This window comes from Pristis pectinata, chromosome 6 (genome assembly GCF_009764475.1).
Source record: "Pristis pectinata isolate sPriPec2 chromosome 6, sPriPec2.1.pri, whole genome shotgun sequence".
NCBI classification, from domain to species: Eukaryota; Metazoa; Chordata; class Chondrichthyes; order Rhinopristiformes; family Pristidae; genus Pristis; species Pristis pectinata.
In genome coordinates, this window is record NC_067410.1 from 97,613,488 (window position 1) to 97,638,778 (window position 25,291).

The 25,291-nt window shown below is 43.4% G+C and overlaps 2 protein-coding genes across 2 annotated transcripts in view; both read left to right on the top strand.

The window, feature by feature from the left end:
* Positions 1 to 586, top strand: part of LOC127571888 (collagen alpha-5(IV) chain-like) — a 72,153-nt gene extending 71,567 nt beyond the window's left edge. The window contains exon 19 of the mRNA XM_052018635.1: positions 485 to 586. Coding sequence (XP_051874595.1) covers positions 485 to 586 — 102 coding nt within the window. The remainder of the gene's footprint in view (positions 1 to 484) is intronic.
* A 166-nt stretch (positions 587 to 752) lies between these two features.
* Positions 753 to 25,291, top strand: part of LOC127571889 (collagen alpha-5(IV) chain-like) — a 74,124-nt gene continuing 49,585 nt past the window's right edge. The window contains exons 1-10 of the mRNA XM_052018636.1: positions 753 to 780; positions 1,286 to 1,321; positions 5,125 to 5,280; positions 7,018 to 7,110; positions 15,164 to 15,247; positions 17,998 to 18,068; positions 18,685 to 18,873; positions 21,305 to 21,473; positions 21,894 to 21,986; positions 22,581 to 22,685. Of these exons, the coding sequence (XP_051874596.1) occupies positions 753 to 780; positions 1,286 to 1,321; positions 5,125 to 5,280; positions 7,018 to 7,110; positions 15,164 to 15,247; positions 17,998 to 18,068; positions 18,685 to 18,873; positions 21,305 to 21,473; positions 21,894 to 21,986; positions 22,581 to 22,685 (1,024 nt within the window). The remainder of the gene's footprint in view (positions 781 to 1,285; positions 1,322 to 5,124; positions 5,281 to 7,017; positions 7,111 to 15,163; positions 15,248 to 17,997; positions 18,069 to 18,684; positions 18,874 to 21,304; positions 21,474 to 21,893; positions 21,987 to 22,580; positions 22,686 to 25,291) is intronic.

Sequence of the window (25,291 nt, forward strand, 5' to 3'; positions counted from 1 at the left end):
ATGAAAGCAAGCCGTCTGCTGGGCAAAACGGCTGAAAGACATGACCCATTATAGTTCTGGAATGCTTCCTTCCACTTTCTCTATAAAATCTCCGCCGCCCCCCCCCCCCCCCCCCCCCCCCCCATGTGGCTCGGAAACATTTGATGACTCTGACACTTACATTAGTCCAGGGCATATCACAGGAAACTTTTTGGGGGCCATGTAGCATTGTTCAGATGCACTTTGTATACATCATCCGACACTTAAGCTGACATAGTCCCTATTGCCTGTCAGTAAGGGGCATTAAGTTGCTGCGGTGTGTGTCTGAGTGGGGAGGGGTGTGGGAGTGGAGGGCAGCAGGTAGCTCCTGACCATATTCCTGCTTCAGTCTACTGGTATTATCCCAGGAAGTGGTATAACTCTGACAGAAATACCAGTCTTTATGTCCAACACAAACTCACTGCATAATCTTGTAGTGACCCAGTACCTTTTATATTTGTGACAGCATGAAGAAGATGATTACGAGCATTGTGTAAAAGGCAAGCAAGGGAATCCAGGTCCTCCCGGACTGAAAGGACAACCAGGATTACAAGGTGATGATTGTTGAAGTCCTTCCATGTCAATGACTTGAGGGCCCCATTCTTCTACTGCCCTTGTCAAACTAGATAATGGAGGATACAGCTTTGAAAGGTGCTCTGAAAGAAACATAGGGGAGTTGTCACATTCAGTTTCAGATTTCTTTTAGATCATCATACAATTTGCAGCCCGGGAAGATGCCACTTTGCCTCCTTTCAAGCTGTGGTGGGTTTGGTGACAGAAGACATTAGAGACAAAGAAGTCAAAAAATAAGAACATTACCAGGTCTTTAAGAACATATCTCAATATCCATGTTCTTTGGACTTGTATCTGAAGCTCAGGGTGACATTGTGGGGAAGGTCAGGGATGAAGCTACATCTGAGGTTGTTAATGAGGCAGGAATTGTGCCCATAGCTGGGCTTGAATTGCAGCAAAGGCAAGGGTGATATTCAGCCACTGAATTGAACATGGAACATGGAACACTACAGCACAGTACAAGCCCTTCGGCCCACGATGTTGTGTTGACATTTTATCCATACATAAACAATTCAATCCCCCTAAACTTAGAGGACTGTTAGTACTTATAGGCAGCTAAGTGTTTTTTGTTCATTAAATTTAATAAGAAGTTGTAATTTTAAGCTATTCGGGGAAGTTTCTTTATTTCAACTTAATCACAGCAACCTTAACTTTTGATTGCTACGAAATGACTTATTTATTTCCAACTCTCCAGGCGAAGGAGGTCAGCGTGGCTTCCCCGGCCAGCCAGGTAAGACCTTGTATTTTGCTCCATTGTGAAGATGGATACCGAACCCTATTAACACTAGATGATGCTCTTAAATTTCAGTTAGTATTGACAATTTACTTTAAACAACAAGCCCTAATGAGGAAGACCCATGCAGAAGGAAAGGAAAAGTAAAGGAGAAATACTTTATTAGTAATATAAAGTTATTGATGCATTTTTATGAGAACAAAGCAATGTGAGAAATAGGACGAGGAATTCACTTGGCCCCTTGTGTTTTCTGTGTCGCACTATCAGATCATTTGCCTCAGTGCCACTTGCCTGCATTAACCCCATATCCCTTGATTCCCTGACTATCCACAAGTCGATCTACCTGTCTTAAATATACTCAGTGACTGTCCTCTTGCGTAGAGAATTCCAAAGAATTATTACTTTCCGGGTGAAGAAGCTTTTTGTCATCTCAGTCCTGAATGGCCGACCCCTTATCTGAGAGAGTGAACCCTGATTTTGAATGTCACAGCTGGAGGAAACATCAACACTGCATCTACCCTGTGAAGCCCTGTAGGAATTTTAAAAATCAGTAAACTAAAGATGCTGGAAATCTGAAAGAAAAAATAGAGAATGCTGGAAATACTCAGCAGGTCAGGCAGCATCTGTGGAAAGAGAAACGGAGTAATAGTTTCAGCTGTTAACATTTCAGCTTGCAGGTCACTTATCGGGTTTCAATTTGAAATGTTAATTCTATTTCTCTTTCCACGGAAGCCTCTTGGAGCTGCTGAGTGGATCTGGTAAGAATTTTGTGAAATCACTTTTTCTTCTAAACTCAAAAGAGTATAGACCTATTCTGCCTCAGCTCATCACACAATAAACAGGCCATCCCAGAAATCAATCTGGTGAATCTTCATTTGCACTCCCTTTAATGCAAATATATCCTTCCTCTTTACAATATTTTTATAAATCCATGAAAAAAAATACAGAGTACATGCATCAAGAAAGAGAGTAAAAATACTACTGAATACATTGTGTTAAATCGTACTTACAAATAGGATTACAATACTCTAAGACAATAATCAGATATGGTAGTTAGTTAATAAAGGAAGAAGAAACTGAAATATTTTATTACAAAAAAAAATCTACCCCCACTACCAAAACCCGAAGCTGTTAGATAGAAGAAACAGCAAGGAAAAACCTTAAAAAACGTAACAGTGTCAACCAATATCTGCGTTTTAGTCCCCAAATCAGAGATTTTGAAAATAATTCAAAAAGGGTCCCCACAGGGTTTTAAAGTCTAGGTTAGATTGAAAAACTGAACAGCGAATCTTCTCTAGATTCAAGTATGACATAACATCCCGTAACCATTGAACATGCGTAGGCAGAGTAGCTTCCTTCCATTTAAGCAATACTGCTCTCCTCGTTATAAGAGAAATAAAAGCCAGAATATGTAAATCAGAAGCCTTCAAAGTTATATCTTTTTCTCCAACAATCCCAAATAGTGCAGTCAAAGGATTAAGTTTAAAATTTATTTTAAAAAGTACAGAAGAAGTATGAAAGACCTCTGTCCAATATTTTTTAAGACTCTGACACATCCAAAACAGGTGAATTAAGGAAGCCACTCCGTTATTGCATTTATCACAGTAAGGATATGTATCAGAATAAAAATGGGATAGTTTATCTTTAGACAAGTGAGCTCTATGGACCACTTTAAATTGAAGGGGAGAATGACGAGCACATAATGACGAAGCATTAACCAACTTGAAAGTTTCATTCCAAGTTTCCTCGGAAATTGACATCTGCAAATCTTGTTCCTAAGCGTTTTTAATTTTATTTAGTGGCACCTTATTCATTCCTAATAATCTGTCATAAATATTAGATATTGAGCCATCCTGAAAGGGTTCCAAATTAAAAATTACATCTAATAAATTCTTATCAGGACACAAAGGAAAAGAATGTAATTGAGATTGAAGAAAATCTCTAATTTGTAACTATCTAAAAAAATGAGTTTTTGGTAAATTATACTTGGTAGACAATTGTTCAAACGAAGAAAGGTTTCCTCCAACAAACAGATCTTGAAAACAAGTAATACCTAATTTGTCCCACTCTTTAAAAACTACATCAGTCAATGAAGGTTTAAAAAAGTAATTAGAGAAAATGGGACTGGACAAAGAAAAACTCAATAAACCAAAATATTTTCTAAATTGTATCCAAATCCTCAAGGCATGTTTAACTACAAAATTATCTGTTAGTTTATTTAATGATATTGGAAGTGAAGAACCAACCAAGAGATAATAGAAAATTTTTTAACAGAGTTAATTTCCGAAGAGACCCATACTGGACAAGCCTCTTGATTAATGTAATGTAACCAAAACGTAAGATTTCATATATTGACTGCCCAGTAATAAAATCTAAAATTAGGTAAGGCTAAACCTCCGTTCTTTTTAACCTTCTGAAGGTGAACTTTATTTTATCTAGGATGTTTATTATTCCATATGTAAGAGGATATAATTGACTCAAGAGAGTCAAAGAAGGATATCTTTCCTTAGATAAGGAGAGCAGACCTGCAAATAGTACTCCAGATGTGGCCTCACCAGGGCCTATATAATTGCAGTGAGACATTTTTCATCTTTACTCTTGTATTCGAATCCACTTACAATAAAGGTCAACATACTCTTTGCCTTGTTAATTGCTTGCTGCATCTGTATATTTAGTGATTCCTGTACAAGGATATCCAAGTCCCTCTGAACACCATCATTTTTCAATCTCTCACCATTCAAATATTATTCTGTTGCTTAGGCAGAGTTAAGCATTACTGAATAAAACTTGATGGTTCAGTATTTATTTTGTAAACTGCGTGTAAGTGAAGTCTAGAATTTTATGGTATGTGTTTGTACAACCATAACATAACATTGAGACTTTTTAAAGGAAATGTAAATAACATTGGAAGCATGCACAGATGTTCTTGATCATTTGTGACACTCTAGTTACATTGACTGATTAACATAGCTCCACTCTGAAGCAAATGTCTAACTGCAGTAGGATGTGATGTCATTTTCACAATCATTCTTTTGTTTTGTTTTCTCAAATCAATTTATTTTCCTTTTTTGGGCTACATAACTTATTTCTATATTTTTGATCATTTTATATGGCATTTGCTACATTTAAAATGAAGCTTGAATAATTTAACTCACTTATAACACACTGGTTCAATGAGTTTTTTTTTGTAACTTAAGATAGAAAGGATATTCAATTCCCTGGGAAAGGGAGCAGACATGCGTCTTGGTATTTTAGCAGGTCAGAAAATTGAACCCCCACCACCACCCACTCACACCTGATATATCATTGGTCGCCTTCATAACCCTTAGCAAAAAACCCAGCAGGTCAGGCAGCATCTGTGGAGGGAAATGGACAGTCGATGTTTTGGGTCGAGACCCTTCATCCATCCAGATTCCAGCATCTGCGGCCTTTTGCGTCACCTTCATGATCCTTCTGGAAATCATTCTGTCTGTTTCAATTGAGTCAATAAATACAAGTGGTGGGCTCCTGAGAGCTGGAACACTGAAATTTTCATGTTTCATCCTGCTTAAAAAAAAATCTGTTTAGCTAAATGAGAGATGTTCTCATTGAAGCACTTCTAACTCACAGGGCAATTGCTGAGAAAGTTTCTCTCCCCAGCAGTTAGATATTTTAAATTTCAATGCTCAAGAATAAAAATCAACACTCTATTGCAGAATTGTATCCCTCTTGTTTTGACAGGGAGCACAGTGTCATGTTAAAAGGAAAGTGTGCTAATGATGTACATTAACATACAGGCTATCTGTTCCCAAATCTTTTAGGAATCTCCGGACGTGGACCTCCAGGTCAACCCGGACATCCTGGACCTAAAGGTCTGAAAGGGAACAGAGGTGTCCCTGGGCAGAGTATTGAAGGTCCTCCAGGTCGTCCAGGGCTTCCAGGACCTCCTGGCTCACCTGGTCCTCTGGGCCCACCAGGTACAATACTTCTATTCATACCTTTCTCACTTTGAACACAGTTACAGGGCTCTATCATTGTGCACTGCTAATTGGGACACAGCTTTATATTTTGAAGGCAGAGCATGTATATATCAGTGTACCAAAGGGTCATTAACTTGTGCTAACCAACAGAAAGTTGTGGTAGCTTGAACGCACTCTCTTTCATTTGCCTCATTTCAACAAGTCACTGCAACAGAAGTGACAGGGAGGTTGTATTGGTCAGTTCTCACCTATGGTGGATATTCACAAACTTTTCCCTGTTGCTTACCCCCTTACAGGTTGACCAGTTGCCCAACTGCCATGGTTTTGTATTTATTGTTCTTATCTGCCCAACATTGAGCCCACCCCCATTCACTCCACCCCTCCTAAGTCTAAGGAAATTCTGCATTTCCATGTTGTTCCTCACCAATTTTTATAGATGCACCATTGAATGCATCCTATCTGGATGCATCACAGCATGGTATGGCAACTGCTCTGCTCAAGACTGCAAGAAATTGCAGAGAGTTGTGGACACAGCTCAGTCCATCACTAAAACCAACCTCCCCTCTTTCTACACTTCCCGCTGCCTTGGGAAAGCAGCCAAAGTAATCAAAGACCCCTCCCACCTCAGTCATCCTCTCTTCTCCCCCCTTCCATCGGGCAGAAGATACAAAAGCTGATAACATGTACCACCAGGTTCTAGGACAGCTTTGATCCCGCTGTTATAAGACCCTTGAATAGACGTCTTGAACAGTAAAGATGAACTCTTGTCCTCACAATCTACTTCATCATGGCCCTTACACCTTATTGTCTACCTGCACTGCACTTTCTCTGTAACCATAACACTACTGAATATTGAAAGGCCTGTATAGAGTAGATGTGGAGAGGATGTTTCCAGGATTAGGAGAGTCTAGGACCAGAGGGCACAGCCTCAGAATAGAAGGATGTCCCTTTAGAAAAAGGATGAGGAAGAAGTTCTATAGCCAGAAGGTGGTTAATCTGTGGAATTCATTGCCACAGACGGCTGTGAAGGCCAAGTCATTGGGTATATTTAAAGTGGAGGTTGATAGGTTCTTGATTAGTAATGGGCGTCAAAGGTTACGGGGAGAAGGCAGGAGAATGGAGTTGAGAGGGAAAAATAAATCAGCCATGATTGAATGGCAGAGCAGACTCGATGGGCCAAATGGCCTAACTCTGCTCCTATGTATTATGGTCTTACTGTATATTCTACAGTCTGTTATTGCTTTTCCCTTATACTCCGTCAAAGTACTTATGTTTTGAAATGATCCCTATGGTTGACTTGCAAAAGATTTTCACTGTATCTCAGTACATGTGACAATAATAAACCAATACCAAGCTACAATAAATACTTGTGGATTTACAAAAACTATCAGTGCACATTCTCCCATGTTTCCACCCTGTCATGTACAACAGCTTGAAAACCTCTGCTGCCACTTTCTCATCAAGTAATCCCTAATGTGTAGTTTCATGATTCATTCATGACACCACCCTTGCAATGCTACAGGTCTCAGGCAGGGCATCTGCAAGGCCACTGCACTCAATGGCCCACTCACATTCTGGCAGGAGTACGGCTAACAAGTCATAATTAAGGCTGAGGTAATCGGTGTGGAATGACCCAAAGTGTAGGAGAGAGGACCAGTAATGAAATGGGTTTGCAGGGAGCACATTTCCTTTCCTCTTTAGATGGCATGAAACATTCTGAGTAAACTTTTTCAGGTGACATTATCTACGTGAAGGGGGAACCTGGAAGCCCAGGCCCTCCCGGACCAAAGGGTATTGCTGGTTTGCAAGGTGCAAGAGGATTCAAAGGTAAGCCAGTGGCATCTGTGAATTGATTTTTTTTGTTTGTTTTTTTATTGTTGCTGTTTTATATACAGTTAAAACAAGCAAAAGATAGAGCACAACACAAGCAATTGTTAACCCGATTTTGAAGTTCCCCTTCTGTCTGTTGGAAGATCACACAGTGCCACAGTTTACTTCAAATGTGTTTATTTAGCAATATATTGCTGGGGAGAAATCTCCTTACTCTATCGTGGAGCCTGCTGCGGAGTTCTCTGAAGTACAAAGGAGTAAGCAGTTATTTATTCAAACATTGTCACGTACACTTTAATTAGCCAGGCTCCACAGTCCTGGGTTGAGCAGAAAACGGACAGAGGGCTACTGCAGATGGACACAGAGCAGCCTCACACCCCAGGTTCAGCTAATCGTTTTGCAATCGGGTGAGACAAAGGCAGGTATCACCTTCATTGTTTGAGACAGCCTTCCCATTTCCCATTAAAATTGACTATCATCTCCATTGTCAAACATAATGGGAATCCAATTAAGTTCCAGACACAGCAATTACCACACAGCACCCAGCCCAGGAAAGCAGTGGTGTGGCTGTTCTGGCCTGAAGGACACTTTTTAAATCAGTATTTCGAGCAGCCATAATTCTCATCCATCTTAAGATATGAACACAGTTATAGTTTATTAAGCCTACACCTCCTCATTCCCCCCTTTTATCATATTATGGTAACCTACAGGGGTGCTTAGAATGGGCTTGAGATTTTATTAATAAGGACCTTGCAACAAGTATTCAAGCAGGTCAGCACCACACAGCATATTATTATAATAACTATAAGCCCTATTGCTCCATGCAGCAGGTATGATGCCACTGACCCTCCCATCAGCCACCCCAAACAACCCTTTCCTCCTGCAAGTCCCTGCCCAACGTTATCTACTTGCTCCTGAATATCCAGAATGGCATGGGAAATATTGTAGGTCTCATCCCTAACATTGGTGACACATTTATCCTCTATTATGGCACATACTCCCCCTTTCTGAGCTAACAGGTAGTCCACAGCATATTGGGTCTGTCGGGCATAAAGTCGAAGTTCCGCCATTTCCTGGTTTACTGCCTCCAGGCCCTTGATGGTGCTGTTTCCCAGCACGGTCAGTCCACAGACGAGGTAGTTCCAATTGTTTGCAGCCATGGTCCCTGCCGAACCCTCTTGAGAGAGAGCACTCAGAAACGCATAGCCTAACGATGATCCCACTACCACAGGATCCATCTATTCTTCGCAGAATTCCTTACTTACTGACCGTGCTGCAAGTCTTCATCGGATACGAGCCTTCTGGGGGCAGGGGACCGTGACTGGCCCAATCGCTCCTATTGCGAACCAGGCTGGCAGAGTGGGGGTGGCGGTGGTATAGGTACCATTGAAAAGGAGCACATACCCTTCCTTGGCCAGGTAACAGGTTATATTGCCCATTTACTGTGGACTAGGCATCTGAGAATACCAGGTGATTCCAGCAACTCTCCTCCCATGAATTCTCAGATAACGTTCCCTGGTTAGCCACTCCAAAGAGACATTTGACACTTTCACATGGGTACTGTTCCCTTCCCCACAAACCCATCGCTCCCCTGCAAGTAGTTCAACACACCTAGTGTTGGCACACTCACACCTAAACCATCCTCCCCTTAATGCACAGTTTCTCTCTCTACAAGTGGTGGTGGCACATGATAGCGGGTGCTGTACTATCGCTAGCCCACAACCCCATCCCTTACCGTTGAAGCAGTGGGGGAAGGACTGGTGGCTAGTTGTGCTGCTTAGGTCTGCTGTGGTTCCTTGCAAACATTTACCTGGCAGCACCGCCCAATGCACTTTGTTTTCGAGTATTCATAACTTAAGAGAGTCCTGGGGCTCCAGCTTGGTGTGGCTACAAAAAGACCTTTTACTGATTCTGCCAAGGGGTAGCAAACGGTGCGATTGCCATGCAGTTGTATATGGGCTTTGTAAAATAAATTGTCCTCTAATGCCCACACACAAGTACCGGTAATGATGAAGAGTCCAAATTTAAGAAGCGTCATTTTCCCTCTGGTGGCCATCGTTTACAGTCACTTAGATGAATCCAGCGTTCCTGGCCCTGTACCTTCACCGCTGTAGGGGTCTGCAGTTGTATCTGGAAGGGGCCTTTCCACCGAGGTCCCAGCTTAGGTCATTCCCAGTCTCGTATCAGCACCAACTCTCCAATTTTCAGGTTAGCCAACTCCGCATCCTTTCCCTCCTGCTGCGTGAAGGCGCTCTTTACCTGTGAATGAAGGAACTTCAAAGAGGTCGTAAGTTGCCTGAAGTATCTTTGTAGTTCATTCCCCATAATATTAAGGTCGACCTGGGTGTCAGCATCCCATAGGGTTCTTCCCGGGCGTCCATAGACGATTTCGGCAGCCAACACCCCGGTGGCCGAGTGGGGAGTAATTCTCATGTGGTATAAAGCTAATGGGAGAACCTTCAGCCAGTTTAGACCTGTCTTCTGACACTAATTTAGTTAATTTATTCTTCAGGGTGCCGTTGGCTCGTTCTACTATACCCGCTGCCTGAGGGTGGTAGGTGCAATGGAACTGTTGTTTGATATGCAGTGCTTCACACAACTCCTTATTTATTTTCCCTATGGAGTGAGGACCATTGTCTGAACTAATCTGTCGAGGTACCCCAAACCTTGGTATGATCTCTGTAAGCAATAATTTCACCACTGTTGAGGCCTTATCGTTAGTGGTAGGAAAAGCTTCAATCCATCTACTAAATACATCAACAATAATAAGACATTGGTTATAGCGATAATTCAATAAAATCAAGTTGTATACATTCAAAAGGTCCTCCTGGCAAGGGGGTTCTGCCTGCGGCACACCTCACCCCTTTCCCATCATTGGTTTGTTGGCGTATTAAACATGATCGTATTTTGCCTTGTGCTGCTTCCTCCAATCTGGGGTGCCACCAGGTACGTAGTAAAATATTACTCATTCCCCCCTTGCCAAGGTGGGTGTCAGAATGCAGGCGGTCAATAAGCATTGGTAACAAAGAATCAGGTATACATACTTGACCAACTGGAATGGTCCAGGGGCCATGTGGCGCAGAGTGCGTACACCCATGCGCCTTCCATACTTGTTTTTCTGAGTCAGGGGCGTCCCCCTGTAAGTGCTGCACAGTAACCATGTCTGGGGTGCCCTGCGTTGCTATTGTCGGTTTATAAGCAACCGCCTGTTTTTCCACAGTCGAAATGATATTAGTCCCCCGGTGTGCTGCCAATTTTGCCTCTGCATCTGCCCTGTATTGCCCTGTGTTATTCGGGAGGCGTCTGAGAGGTGGGCTGAGCATTTGATGATGGCCAATTTACTAGGGAGGAGGATGGCTTGAAGGAGGTTCTTCACGTAAGCCGCATTCTGTATGGGGCTGCCTGTAGACGTCAGAAATCCTCTGTGCGCCCATAGTTGACCAAAATCATGGGCGACTCCAAAAGCATAGCGGGAATCAGTAAAGATATTAGCTACTTTGTCCTTGCTAAAACACAGGCTCTGGTAAGGGCAAAAAGTTCTGCCTTTTGGACAGAGACTGGGGGCTGCAAAGACGCAGACTCCACAACATGGGAGTTATCTACTATAGCGTAACCGCAAAGGCGCATTCCCTGTTCCGAAACGGAGGAACTGCCATCGACATACAGGTTTAAGTCTGCTGGCTGGAAGGCTTTATCTGAAAGGTCCGGACGGGGTGTAGTCAAAAAGTGGTTACGCAGTAAACAGTCATGTGGTGGGTCTTCAAGATCCTCATATGGGGTCTCTAGGAAGGTGGTAGGGTTAATGGTGGTACAGTATGCAAAGGAGAGGTGCGGGTTATTCAGGAGTGCTATCTCATATCGGTTTAAGCGGGCCTGGGTAAGGTGTTGGGTCTGATGGGAGGTCAGGAGTGCTGTTACGGTATGGGAAGAATAACCAACCACAGACCATTGCAGGGTTATATTGGAGGCTGCTGTTACGAGGGAGTAGATTGCCGGAAGCATCTGAGAGCACGGTGGAAGTCCCCAAGCAACCGAGTCCAGCCAAGTAGAGTAATATGCCACTGGTCTTTTTCTATCCCCATGGGCTTGAGTAAGGACGGCTGTGGCGCAGTCCTCCAGAACATTCACAAAAAGCTGGAATGGGCGATCATATAGAGATCGTCCCAGGGCTGGGGCACTGGCAAGGGCCTGTTTGAGCTTATCAAAGGCCTCCTTTTGTTTCTCCGTAAGTTCAAAAGGTCCCACGGACTGACTTGAAGCCAGGGGTGTGAGGTGCTTAGTAAGGAGGGCCACGTTAGGTAGCCACTGCCTGCAGAAATTCACTAAACCTAAGAAGGCGCGCATACCCTTCGGGGTAGTGGGCGGTGGGATAGCAATCATGGGAGCAATACGTTCGGGGTGAGCTGCCGCTCAGTGGCGCTTAAAAGGGTGCCCAGAAATTTTACCTGGCGCTGGGTTCGTTTTACTTTCTGTGGAGGTATCACATATCCCCAGGAGTGGAGTGCGTTAAGTAACCTGTTGGTGTCCGCAATGTTGGCGGGCTCTGAGGGACTTGCTAATAAAAGGTCATCGACATACTGGACAGCAGTGGATTCGTCAGAAAGTTGTAACTCTTGGAGTTGTTTGTGCAAAACTTGGGAGAAAATAGTCAGGGAGTGTGTAAAACCTTGCAGGAGACACGTCCAGGTGTATTGCTGACCTTGGAAGGTGAAAGCAAAACAGGTACTGCGATTCGGGGGATAAGGGAATTGCAAAAAAATGCGTGCTGGAGATCTATGAGTGTAAAAATACAGGAGTTGGCCGAGATGTTACTGAGGATGGTAGCGGAGTTCGGGACCACGGGATGCAGTGGCCCCACTATATCATTGACCCTACACAGGTCTTGTACCAGGCGCCTGGTACATCTGAATTGTCCCAATGACATAATCTATAAAATCCTCCGGGTTGTTTTACGGTTGGGCGGCCTGACTCTGATTAGGCACATCTCCTGAGGTTTCCAAGAGGTGTAAGTTTGGATCGTGGGATTAGCAGGCGCTTGGGCTGGATCGGATTGGGGACACTCCTACTGGGGAGCTGTCCTTTAGCCTTAATTCCCTTTCCCTTATTCGGCATAGGTGATGGGTCGGGACCTCTAAGGTCGTCATTATTAGTGGTAGAATCGGAGTTGTAATCATTGTCCATCTGTCCCCTACCAAAAAGTTCTGCTATATGTCTGTGGTTTCGAACCGTTCGGAGGCACCCTCTCTCTCCTGAGCTGATTTCTGGATCAGGATGTGACCAGGGTCAAGGGACTGTTCTTGTGACGGGAACTTGGCTGGCAGTAATGGTTTGCGGACTAGCCACATTATATGGGGGCAGCAGTGAGATTGGGGGGTAGATAGGGGCTGTGGGTCAACCCCTCCAATCCTCCTCACTCTCGTCCGTATCGTTATCTTGGAACAACAAGGGCACACCAGACAGGTCGGGAGGTACCTCCACTTTCTCCTTGCTATTATTCTTTTTATTACTATTTCTTACATTTTTCCTCATTCTTCTGATCTAATCCCTTCCCTTTCCCTTCGGCTTCCCTCCGCATCGTGGTCTCTGCACTGAGACTCAGAACTTCCCAGCTCTTGGGATTGCCTTTCTCATCACATACATTATCTCTCTTCTACGTGCATTATGTTCCCAACTATTCTGTTTAGATCTATTTGTTAGGTCTTCGGCCATTGTTCTCCAAGTAGACATTATATTTGCCATTTTTCCCCAGTATTGCTTTCCCAATCACCTTTTCTGCCTTTTGGCACTTATCCAAATCCCAGTTCCCCCTAATGGTCATGATTCATTTCCCAATTTTTTATTGGGGCATGCCCAATAATTTGCAGAAGTATATACTCATTTTTTCGGATCGTCTTTACATAGTTTCATATAGTGGGGGTATGGGACCCAGACTTATTGAGAGTTTGTCCCATTTTTTTCTACTCTCTCTCTCTCTCTCCTTTTTCTTTAACCATACGGTAAAGATCACTGCGATTACCTTAAGATCGGTCTCTTTCTTCACCCACTTCAGGTTCCTGACCTTTGCGTGGGGAATTTCGCCTCTTAAGAACCGGTCTAAGCAGGGTGGCAGTACCGGAGAACCAATCTCAATACTTAGAGCTCTAAACTTTAAAATTCGTGAACTTAAACTAACCCTGACTATGGACTTGAACCCCAAACCTTAATGACCCTTGACATGTTAACAGGGGCGTCCAAGCCCAATCATATAAAACTTGCCCCAGGCAAACCACAAATGAACCTTGACAGTAACAGGGGTGTCCAAGCCCAAACATATAAAACTTGCCAAGGCAAACCACAATGAACCTCGAATAACCTTGATTTAACCCCAGTCTCTTACCTGTGGCACTCAGACAGGTTCACGAGGAGTCCGTCAAGAGGATTTTCAATAAGCGAAGGGATTGGTCAGGAGTCTGGCTGCCCGAGAGGATCAAGTGAAGTTTACCTTGTGGGCCCTTCCATCTCAGGTAGTCGTTGTCCCTGTCGATCGCTCACGCCGCTTCTGAAACCTCGTCTTGGACTCCTGGCTGGCTCGCCAAATTGTTAACCCAATTTTGAAGTTCCCCTTCTGTCTGTTGGAAGATCACACAGTGCCACAGTTTACTTCAAATGTGTTTATTTAGCAATATATTGCTGGGGAGAAATTTCCTTACTCTATCGTGGAGCCTGCTGCAGAGTTCTCCAAAGTACAAAGGAGTAAGCAGTTATTTATACAAACATTGTCACACACCCTTTAATTAGCCAGGCTCCACAGTCCTGGGTTGAGCAGAAAACGGACAGAGGGCTACTGCAGATGGACACAGAGCAGCCTCACACCCCAGGTTCAGCTAATCGTTTTGCAATCGGGTGAGACAAAGGCAGGTATCACCTTCATTGTTTGAGACAGCCTTCCCATTTCACGTTAAGATTGACTATCATCTCCATTGTCAAACATAATGGGAAACCAATTAAGTTCCAGACACAGCAATTACCACACAGCACCCAGCCCAGGAAAGCAGTGGTGTGGCTGTTCTGGCCTGAAGGACACTTTTTATATCAGTATTTCGAGCAACCATAATTCTCATCCATTTTAAGATATGAATACAGTTATAGTTTATTAATCCTACACCTCCTCACAGTGGTGAAATACACTTCTCTAATTTGAAATTCGTTCATGTGGCATCTACATTTTTATTGCTCACAAAAGAATTTTTAAAAACATTTTAAATGTAAAAAATAATTTATAAAATGAATGTACAACTTGTGTAAATGGGTCGGCATGGACTCAGTGGGCCGAAGGGCCTGTTACCAAGCTGTATTGCTCTCTGACTCTGACTCACTGTTTGCCTGCTGTTGAATACATAATGTAATGACAGGCTCAAACTTCCTCCGGTTAACTTGAAAAGGAATTTAGGGAGAAGTGGTTAGTTTATGGAGTCAGTAAACCTGGGAGGGAAAGCAGAGATGTTGGTTGTAGATTCGCCATACAGATCAGGGAGGTGGGTCATCTGTTGATCATGGCAGGGCTCCCAATTTGGTAGTGGGTGCCCTGGTAGGGACCATGGTTGCCTTGATAGCATTAAGTCTGTTTGAGAGCACAGTGCTTCTGGTTGAGGATCCAATGCTGGAGAAGTTGGAACACTTTCAGAGAGGAAATGGTTGGGTTTCACTTATAATTTTGTAGAACTTGTGGGAGGTTCTCCTAATAATCCTCCTGACCCAGAAGCAGGGCGGCAGAAGCAGACACATCGTGGATTCAGCCCTTTGTGGCTGCTTTTAGCTTTTGTTTTCCAAAGCCTGGAAAATATGGCCACTTGGGGTTGAGAACCAGAATAACTGCGAAAGTGAAGGCAAGTATCATGCTATCTTTTAATATAACAACCATATTCTAGTACTTAAATAATTAGCCTGCTTGCTGTAAGAATGTCTGTGGGTTCAGCTCCTGTTTAGTTCTTTGCATTTTAACCTCTGACATAACCCCAACTCACCTGTGCTTTTGGAAGTAACATTTAGCTCGGTGATTGTGTGCTTACAGGTGATAAAGGTGAACTCTGTGATATATGCAATGGCGTTCCACATCCTGGCCCTCCCGGGCCTCGCGGGCCTCCTGGAGAACCTGGTAAAACATTGATTGATGTTTGATGCATGTAAATACCTTTACCTGTGTAATACCTTGCTGGATTATATGTTGTGCTTCATCTGCAAAGAAAATCTAATCCAATAACACAATGTAATGATATAATATTCTCAACTGGAAATAGCCTTGGCAATGACACCTACAAAATTGAAATATAAAAGACAGATCTCAAAAGTCCCATTTTTCTCTGTGGATCCCTCCTAACAGCTGATCCCAATCTCATAATGAATAAAACAATACTTTTTACATAGGAAGCATAGGGGGCTTGTTAGCTACAAATTACAGATTTTTTGAGTAGATTTTTCATTTTATTGATTTCGGAAAGTGACTTAAGATTAAAGAAGTCCTTTCTAATTGCAATGTCAGGACTAAAGTTTAGACCAAACAGAATGCCTATGATCATCGTTATTTTTTGTCAATTGGAAGATGTGACTAATTTAATTCAGGAAACTCATAATAATAGAGAGACACATTGCAAAAAGGTAGAGAGCAAAGGCAGAAAGACTGAATAGCATTTTTCATTCTAATTTAAATTAATTTTGGGGGAGAAGGTTGAATTGTGAAAGTGATTAAATGTTGAGATAACAGATGTGAGAGGCAAGCATGTGGTAAACAATTGGTCTTGATCTGGTGTATTTCTACCACCCTGGGAGAGAGGGAGTGAGAGTCCATTGACTGAAGGCAGAGCAAGGAAGAAGGAAGCATATGTGGGGAGGGGGAATACACAGAGGAAGAAGTGGGGATGGCAATGAGACTGAGAAGGTGGCAAGAAGGTCTTGAATGTAGTGAAGAACATTTAGGCAGCACGGTAGTGTAGCGGTTAGCGTAACGGTATTACAGCGCCAGCAACCATGTTCAATTCCCGCTGCTGTCTGTAAGGATTTTGTATGTTCTCCCCGTGTGTCTGAGTGGGCTTCCTCTGGGTGCTCTGGTTTCCTCCCACATTCCAAAGACCTACAGGTTAGGAGATGTTGGTGCCAGAAGAGTGGCGACACTTGCGGGCTGCCCCCAGCACATTCTCAGTAATGCAAAAGGACGCATTTCACTGTGTGTTTCGATGTACATGTGACTAATAAATAAATATGTTGTCTAGTATAGCAGTAAAAATACAGGAAAACAAGAATGATGAGAAAAAAGTTGTTGAGTTTGAAAGCCATATTTTCCTTGCGACCACGACTGAAAAATGTAGCCTGCAGTTCATGGTGACTCCTTTCCTAATCAATTCCTACAAAAAAAATTGGAAGATAAAGGAGGCTGTGGACACACATGACGGTGTGGTAATGGGAAGTGGAATTAAAATATCCAGCCTATCACCCCACGAGCCTACACATCCAACATATTCTCCACAACTTCCATCTCCAACAGGATCCCACCACCAGGCACGCCTTTCCCCTCCCCTCCCCTTTCAGCTTTCTGCAGGGATCACTCTCTCCGTGAATCCCTTGTCCGCTCGTCCCGCCCCACCGATCTCACTCCAGGCACTTATCCCTGCGTCCGCACTAAGTGTTACACATGCCCCTACACCTCCTCCCTCACCACCATTCAGGGCCCTAAACAGTCCTTCCAGGTGCGACAACACTTCATATGTGAATCCATCAGTGTCATTTATTGCATCTGGTGCTCCCGGTGCAGCCTTCTCTACATCAGTGAGACCCGACGTAGGTTGGGGGATCGCTTTGTCGAGCACCTTCGCTCCATCCGCTAAACCAGCTGGGATCTCCCGGTGGCCAGCCATTTTAATTCCACTTCTCATTCCCACACCGTCATGGGCGTCCACAGCGTCCTCTATTGCCAAGTTAAGGCTAGACACAGATTAGAGGAACACCTCATATTCCACCTTGATAGTCTCCAACCTGAAAGCATGAACATCAACTTCTCACTTCTGGTAAACAATCCCCTCTGTCTTCTTTTTTCCCTTCTCCCACTAGCCCCCATTACCCCATTTCTTTCCCCTCCTCCATCCTCTCGATCTGCCCCTCACCCACACATTCCTTCCTCCGGTTCCCCTCCTCACGTCCTTCCTTTATTCCATGGTCCACTGTCCTCCAATCAGATTCCACCTTCTTCAGCCCTTTGTCACTTCCGCCTATCACCTCCCAGCTTCTTACATCATTTCCCTCCCTCACCTGCCTATCTTTCCCCCTCACCTGGATCCACCTATCACCCACCAACTCTCACTCCACCCCTCCCCTCACCCTTTTCTGTTAGTTATCTTCCCTCTTTCTTTCCAGTCCTGATGAAGGGTCTCAATCCAAAATGTTAACTGTCCATTTCCCTCCATAGATGCTGCCTGACCCGCTGAGTTCCTCCAGCGCTTTGTGTGTTGCAAGAGATATCCAATATTTTTTTTACAATTAATTGTGTGTAACATGTTACTGTATTTTTTTCTCTCTCTCTCAATCTTGGACTAATGTCGTTATGCTTATTTTGTTGTTTGTTTTGCACATGTAAGTTATGTATAGTTTATGTCAAATTAAGTTTATGTTAACTTATGTTTGTCCTCGTCTTGTAATGTACTGTGCTGCTGCTGCAAAAAGCTAATTTTCATGGCATTTGTGACAACATTAAGCTTGAACTTGAACTAAAAGTTATATCATGAAAATCCCAGAATGCCTTTTCATTAGTGTTTACCATCTTCCTAAAATCTAAGGATTGAATAATTTGAATAACCTGAGCAGCTTGTGTGGTGTCATTGACCTTGTTATACATCACCTGTGTTGTTTCCACTTTAGGTAGAATTGCTTTTCCAGGCCCAAAGGGAAATCCTGGTTTTCCAGGTGAAAATGGAAGGACTGGTTTCCCGGTAAGACTCTTCTCATTTGCCCCTCTCCTTTCCCTTCAGTTCCCATTGCCCTAAAGTCAAACTGAAGTTGAGCTCCCAGTGTAGAGATAACTGATTAAAATGACTTAAGAAGACACTAGTGATAACTCTCTTTTCTTTTGCCTGACTTTCTCCCATTGGTTTCAATGTGGCCTTAGTCAGGAACATGGCTTGTACAGGGACCTTTCATTAACAGTGACTGAAGTCCAATCAAAAATAAAGTAGAACATGTACTACCCAGTGGAAAGTTAAACCGTCTAAATATCTGGTAACAGTGACAAAGTAACCAACATCAACTTGTGACTCATCGATTTCCTTCATGTTAAGGCTGCTGCATTGAAAGATGAATGATTTTAATGTAACCCCTTCCTACAAAAGTTGGTTATTAACAAAAGCTGGTTCATCCCAACAACCCTTCAATGTGCACACCATCCCGCCACAAAATTAAAAACTGAATTCTGGCAGTAAAACTCAAAGAGAAGGCCTGCAATTTGTTTCCCCTACAAAGAAGGCCGTTATTTTCTCTGAATGAAATTTCCCGTCTTTTTTTCCATTCTAAATTAATTGATTTAATTTTGTTCCAATGAAAAAATTCTAGGGTTCTCCAGGGCCTCCTGGTTCTGAGGGAGCACCAGGACCGAAGGGTGATCCAGGGAACAATGGTGAACAAGGTGAAAAAGGAGACAAGGGTTATCCAGGCTTCCCTGGAAATACAGGAGAACCAGGAAGGGATGGAACATCTGGTCAACCAGGCCTGCAAGGACCCCGTGGAATCAAGGGTGACCCCGTCAGTACTTTCAACCTGTTATTTGTTTTTAACCATTTGCTCACTGGTCACATTTTCCGCTCTGAATCTCCCCTGACAAAGGGCAAATGACTTGTGGATTGAGATAAAGACATTATGGCAGCACAGTGGCATGGCTAGTGGAGCCACTGCCTCACAGCACCAGCGACCCAGGTTCAGTTCTGACCATTTGTGCTGTCTGTGTGGAGTTTGCATGTTCTCCCTGTGACCATGTGGGTTTCCTCCAGGTTCTCCAGTTTCCTCTCGGCTCCCAAAAATGAATGTCGGTAGGTTAATTGCCCACTGTAAATTGCACCTAGTATGTAGGTGGGTGGGAGAACCTTCTCCAAACTCATCTACCACTTGCTCCCTTGACCCAATTCCCACTGAATTTCAACACCCTGACCACTGTGTCAGCTTTATTGTGAATGGTCCTCTCTCCCTTCTCCATCAAGGCAGCCGTCATCACCTTCCCCTCAGAAGGAACAAACTCCCAAAGGTGTCACTATCTTTCCTGGAGCTGCTTCTTTGAGTTCTTCTGATTTGTTTTTCTCACCTGCCAAAGTTCAAAACAAGTTTTATCAAAATGTTATGTGATGGCCTGTGTGATTATGAAACTAATTGATGATCCCTCCTCATTCTTCTTGACCTGTCTGAAGTCTTTGACGTGACTGACCAAACCATCCTCCACCTAAGGCTTCCATCATGCCACATAAGACACTCTGTTCTTCTCCATTCGGTCATGGGCAGACAGTACCCGAAGTAGCTTCTGATAACCTAAAATAGCAGCAATTTAACTGTTACCATCAGCATTCAGTCGTTGAAGCCCATTTACCACTCAATGGCATGCAGAAGTGTGGAAATTATGGAGAGATTAGAAGGGCCAAGTCTATCAGCTTGCTCTGCCACTCGAGTCTATTCGTGGGACCCAGTCTTGTTTGGATTTCCCAGCTTGACACTGGAGAATCTGTGCTGAAACATATATAGGGCAGGAGCAGGTTCCAGGATCCCATTGATCTAGTGGAATGATTATTTAGGAGGTAACAGGGAAGATAAATTAATATTTTTAGATAGTTGTCCTTCAGTTTATTGTTGGTCATGTTTGCAATTATTTATGCATTATATATTCTTTGTTAACTTGCATTTCATTTTTTAGCTCAGTAGTAATTTAGAATCATTGAGTCAATACTTTCAACCTGTTACTTGCTTTTACCATTTGCTCACTGGTCACACGTTCCCCTCTGAATTTCCTCTGACAAAGGGCAAGGGACTTGTAGACTGAGATAAAGAAATCTGTCCATCTTTCTTTAGCACTTCCCTTGCAGGATGCAGAGGCCTCTTGTATCAGGCCCAGGTACACACAGGTGTGGGCAGATCATGGGCTGTGATTGTGGGTGGAGGAACTAGATTGGCACCTCCCACCCCAATCCCACGTTGACCTCAATAGTCACCACCGAACCCATAGAACTGGAGTGAAAAAAGTCATTGTCGACTCCAAGGAACCACATAAGAAGAAAGTTGGGGAACCAGATACAAAGTGTATCCACCCTATAAGCACAGCAGCTTATAGAATTCCATGAGAGTTAATGTTGAGTCTAGGGGTGGACTGAGAAGTCTTGCATCTGAGCTCCTGCAGATTCCATATTCCAACACTGCAGTGCAGAGGCAAGGATGCTTGGAATGTGATGACATGCACACTGCAGCCTACCATTTTTTTCCTAAGGAAACTCTGGCCAGCTGTCAGTGTGATGGGATCCATTATTTCTGCCAATGGAAGGTGGGATGAATTCACAGAGCAACTGGCACAAAGCTTCAAAAATCAAAAAGAGGAATAAATCCAAATATGATCTCAGAAGCCCGTACTTCACTATTGCCATGCTCTTTAAATGTATTTCTATATAACCCCCTTTCCTATACATGCTTTGCCGGGATGCATCTCTCATGTTGAAGAGTTGAGAGGTCGTAAGCCAGATTCTGTTGCCTATCCCTATAAAGCCTCATCCCAAAATGCCAGAAACCTGGGAATGTTCGACATAATGAGGGAGTCATCAAGTTGTACACCCACAGCTTTCATTATCCAAATGGCCAAGAGATGCAGGGAAAGATCATCCCCATTGAGACATACGCTACAGGTTGCATTTGACTGTTCCTTCATCAGTACTGGGTCGGGTCTTATCTAATATCACTGTGGGAGTACTGCACTGCAGCAGTTCAAGAACAGTGTGGGATGGGCATTAAGGACAAGCTGTGCATGTATTATCCACATTCCCAAGGATGAATGTTCAAAATGCCTATTTGACATTTTAATGTGTTCATTTTCTAACATAGCTGTCTGAATTCTGTATCCTAAAACATCAATGGGTCTGTATCATTGTATTATTTAAATGTGAGGTATATTGAATGATAATTTTTTTAAAAAATCTTTTACTTGCAGATGAAATTTCCACCACAAGGTGAGCCAGGTCCTCGCGGTGCCCCAGGTGTCCCAGGTATCCCAGGACCTATGGGATTCCCAGGACCATCTGAGTCTGGACCTACAGGTGCACGAGGTCCCAAAGGCGAGCGTGGAGAACCTGGCCTTCAGGGACATTGTGGTCCCCCAGGTTTGTATGATGGTTTGAAATTCATGTAAGTTTAAATTTTTGTGTCAACTAAAATTACCCACTGAATCTTAAACCACGTACTTCCCTACAGTAATCTTTGCATGGTCTAATATTTATACTGAGCCAAAATGTAGAGTGCCTAAGAAGTTAAGAAAGGAATTGCTCCTCAGCCTCTGTCTGTCACTGTATTCCATGCTCAGCATTAGGAGGCTTTCAAGGAAAGGCCAGTGAAGATCCAGCCTTTGGCTTTATTTAACCATGCCTCACCTCAGTGGTCTCGAGGTCAATTGGAGAAGATTACACCTTTGTTCCCACAAGTGGCTCCATTGTAACGCTATTAAGGTGGATTTGATCCGAGATGGCTTTTACAATCACAGTCATGGTATTGCTTCAATCATTCTCCAATTGTCTCTTCTTCAGGTGCAAAAGGACAGAATGGTGAATGCATGAATGTCCCAGGACCCCCAGGGCTTTGTGGTGAAAGAGGAAGGTTTGGGCAGCCAGGTGCTCAAGGTAAGATCTGGCAGGAAGGTCAAAACCAATATTGCACCAACAAAATTGTGGAGCTCAAGCTAAATGTTCTAAAAATTGTTATGCTGGTCTTATCATTCAATGTTGCCTTTTTATATTCAGAACATTGCCCTCATTACGTAAACACACAGACACTTGCGCACGCGCGCGCACATACACACACACACACACACACACACACACACCTTAAATAGTTGAATAATAAGGAAGATACTAGGTTCTTAGGGTAAGTATTTCTCAAGCAATGATAATAGTAGTAAATCATATAAAGTCAGGAATGTGTTCTTCCCACCATGTTTGCCTTTTTAGTCACATTTAAATTAAACAAAATGAGTTTGGCAGAACAACTGAATATAAAACTTCAGATTAGTCACAGATCGCATAGGTGCTGGTTGAGGCTGGTTACTTGGATTATCTCAATAGTTTAGAAAATTCACAGTTCTGTGATGTGTATCAGGGGCTTTCCTTACTCGGTGATGCTGTTTATGTTGAATTGTCTATTGGAGTTGTTCCTTATCTAACAGCAGCAAACTGATTCTGTGATGAAATGTAAATTTTCAATGGTGGTACTCGCAGGTAATCCTGGATCTCAAGGCAGAGTTGGTCCTCCTGGTGCTCTGGGAGAAAAAGGAGAGAGGGGTCCATCGGAGAAAGGACCACCAGGCCCTGATGGTCCTAAAGGTACAGCACTCATATCCAAGCGATTTCTTGTATTTTCTTCAACTCACCTTTGTATGTCCCAAAGTTAGAGTAAGGTAGCAAAAGAGGATTAAAACATATGCATGATATGATTTGTTAGGGTTTGAGTAGTGCAATAACCTGCTGCCCCTTATATTGGTATTGGTATTGGTTTATTATTGTCACTTGTACCGAGGTACAGTGAAAAACTTGTCTTACAAACCGATCTTACAGGTCAATTCATTACACAGTGCAGTTACATCAAGTTAGTACAGCGTGCATTGATGTAGTACAGGTAAAAAAAAATAGCAGTACAGAGTAAAATGTCACAGCTACAGAGAAAGTGCAGTGCAATAAGGTGCAAGGTCACAACAAGGTAGATCGTGAGGTCATGAGGTCATAGGTCATAGTCCATCTCATTGTATAAGGGAACCATTCAATAGTCTTATCATAGTGGGGTAGAAGCTGTCCTTAAGTCTGGTGGTACGTGCCCTACCCGATGGAAGAGTAGAGAAGAGAGAATGTCCTGGGTGGGTGGGGTCTTTGATTATGCTGGCTGCTTCACCGAGACAACAAGAGGTAAAGACAGAGTCCAAGGAGGGGAGGCTGGTGTCCGTGATGTGCTGGGCTGTGTCCACAACTCTCTGCAGCTTCTTGCGGTCTTGGGCAGAGCAGTTGCCGTACCAAGCCGTGATACATCTTGATAGGATGCTTTCTATGGTGCATTGGTAAAAGTTGGTGAGAGTCAAAGGGGACAAACCAAATTTCTTTAGCATCCTGAGGAAGTAGAGGCACTGGTGAGCTTTCTTGGCCATGGCATCCACGTGGTTTGTCCAGCACAGGTTGTTGGTGATGTTCACTCCCAGGAACTTGAAGCTGTCAACCTTCTTGATCTCAGCACCATTGATGTAGACAGGTGTATGTACACTGCCCCCTTTCCTGAAGTCAATGACCAGCTCTTTAGTTTTGTTGACATTGAGGGAAAGGTTGTTGTCATGACACCATTCCACTAAGCTCTCTATCTCCTTCCTGTACTCCGATTCATTGCTGTTTGAGATACGGCCTACAACGGTAGTATCATCTGCAAACTTGTAGACGGAGCAGAATCTGGCCACACAGTCATGAGTGTATAGGGAGTATAGTAGAGGGCTGAGGACGCAGCCTTGAGGTGCACCAGTGTTGAGAATAATCGTACTGGAGGTATTGCTGCCTATCCTCACTGATTGCGGTCTGTTTGTTAGAAAGTCAAGGATCCAGTTACAGAGGGAGGTGTTGAGTCCTAGGTCTCGGAGTCTGATGACAAGCTTGCTCGGTATTATTGTATTGAAGGCTCAATACTCAACTTCAGATATTGGGGCGCTAAAATTCAGAATCTACAAGCTCTATGCTCAAACTTCTTTTTAAGTCAAACTTCATGCAAAATTATATCTAATTTACATTGAGGCAGTCTGCTGCATTGCCATAATGCTGGCTATAACCTAATCTCGACCCATAGAGTTATAGAGTCATACAACACCAAAGTAGGCTCTTTGGCCCATTTTACGCATCTACACTAATCCCTTTTACCTACATTAGATTTGTGTCCATCTCTGCCTTGCCAATTCAGGGTCTGTCTAAATGTTTCTTAGCGCAGTGATTGTATCTGACTCCACCACCTCCGCTGGCAGCATGTTCCAGATATCACCCACTCTCTGTAAAAACACTTTCCCTCCAGATCCCCTTTAAAACTTCTTCCTCTACATTAAACCTATGCCCTCCTGCTTTTGATAGCCTTTCAGTGGGGAAAAGATTCTGATTATCTCCCTTATCTATGCCTCTCATAATGTTATATACCTCTTTCAGATCGTCCCTCAGCCTCCTTCACTCCAGGGAAAACAAGCCCAGCCCATCCAATCTCTCTCCATAACTAAAGTCCTTCAATCTGGGTAACATCCTGGTGAATCTTTTCTGCACTCTCTCTAGTGTAACCATTTCTTTTCTGTTGTGTGGTGACCAGAACTGCACACTGTACTCCAACTGCAGCCTCGCTAGTGTTTCGTAAGTCCCAACTTTTATGTTCTATGCCTCGACCGATGAAACAAGCCTTAGATACAAGTTTCTTTCTCCACACAAAACTTCACAGTGAATGGCTTTGTTGCAGGTGGTGTTGTCAATAATTTCAGAGAAGAAGTGTATCACACTATTCTGGTTTTACTGTATGGAACCAGCGCTCTGCTATAATATGTGACATTTTTCCTGCTTTTCCATGAAAAAATGAGTTAGAATGGCACCACATCCGATGAACATGGTTCTCATGGAATGGATCCACTGGATGCTGTGGATTGCTGCTTCCTGTGGATCATTGGTTGTTGTAGATATGCTTTCTATGGATCTGTGCATTACTGTTAATTGGATCACTGGTTGTTCTGGATCTAGTTCAGCAGCTGTTCTGGATCATTAGTTGCAATGGATTTCCATTTGTTCTGGATCACTGCTAACCACGGATCATCAGTTGTGTGCACCATTGGTCAATGGCCCGTTTTCAGAATAAGCTCCCAGGTTTCAGATTGTAGCCCCTTTTGTTTTATATTTTGATACTACAATTCTATTATTTCAATAAATTGCTACAT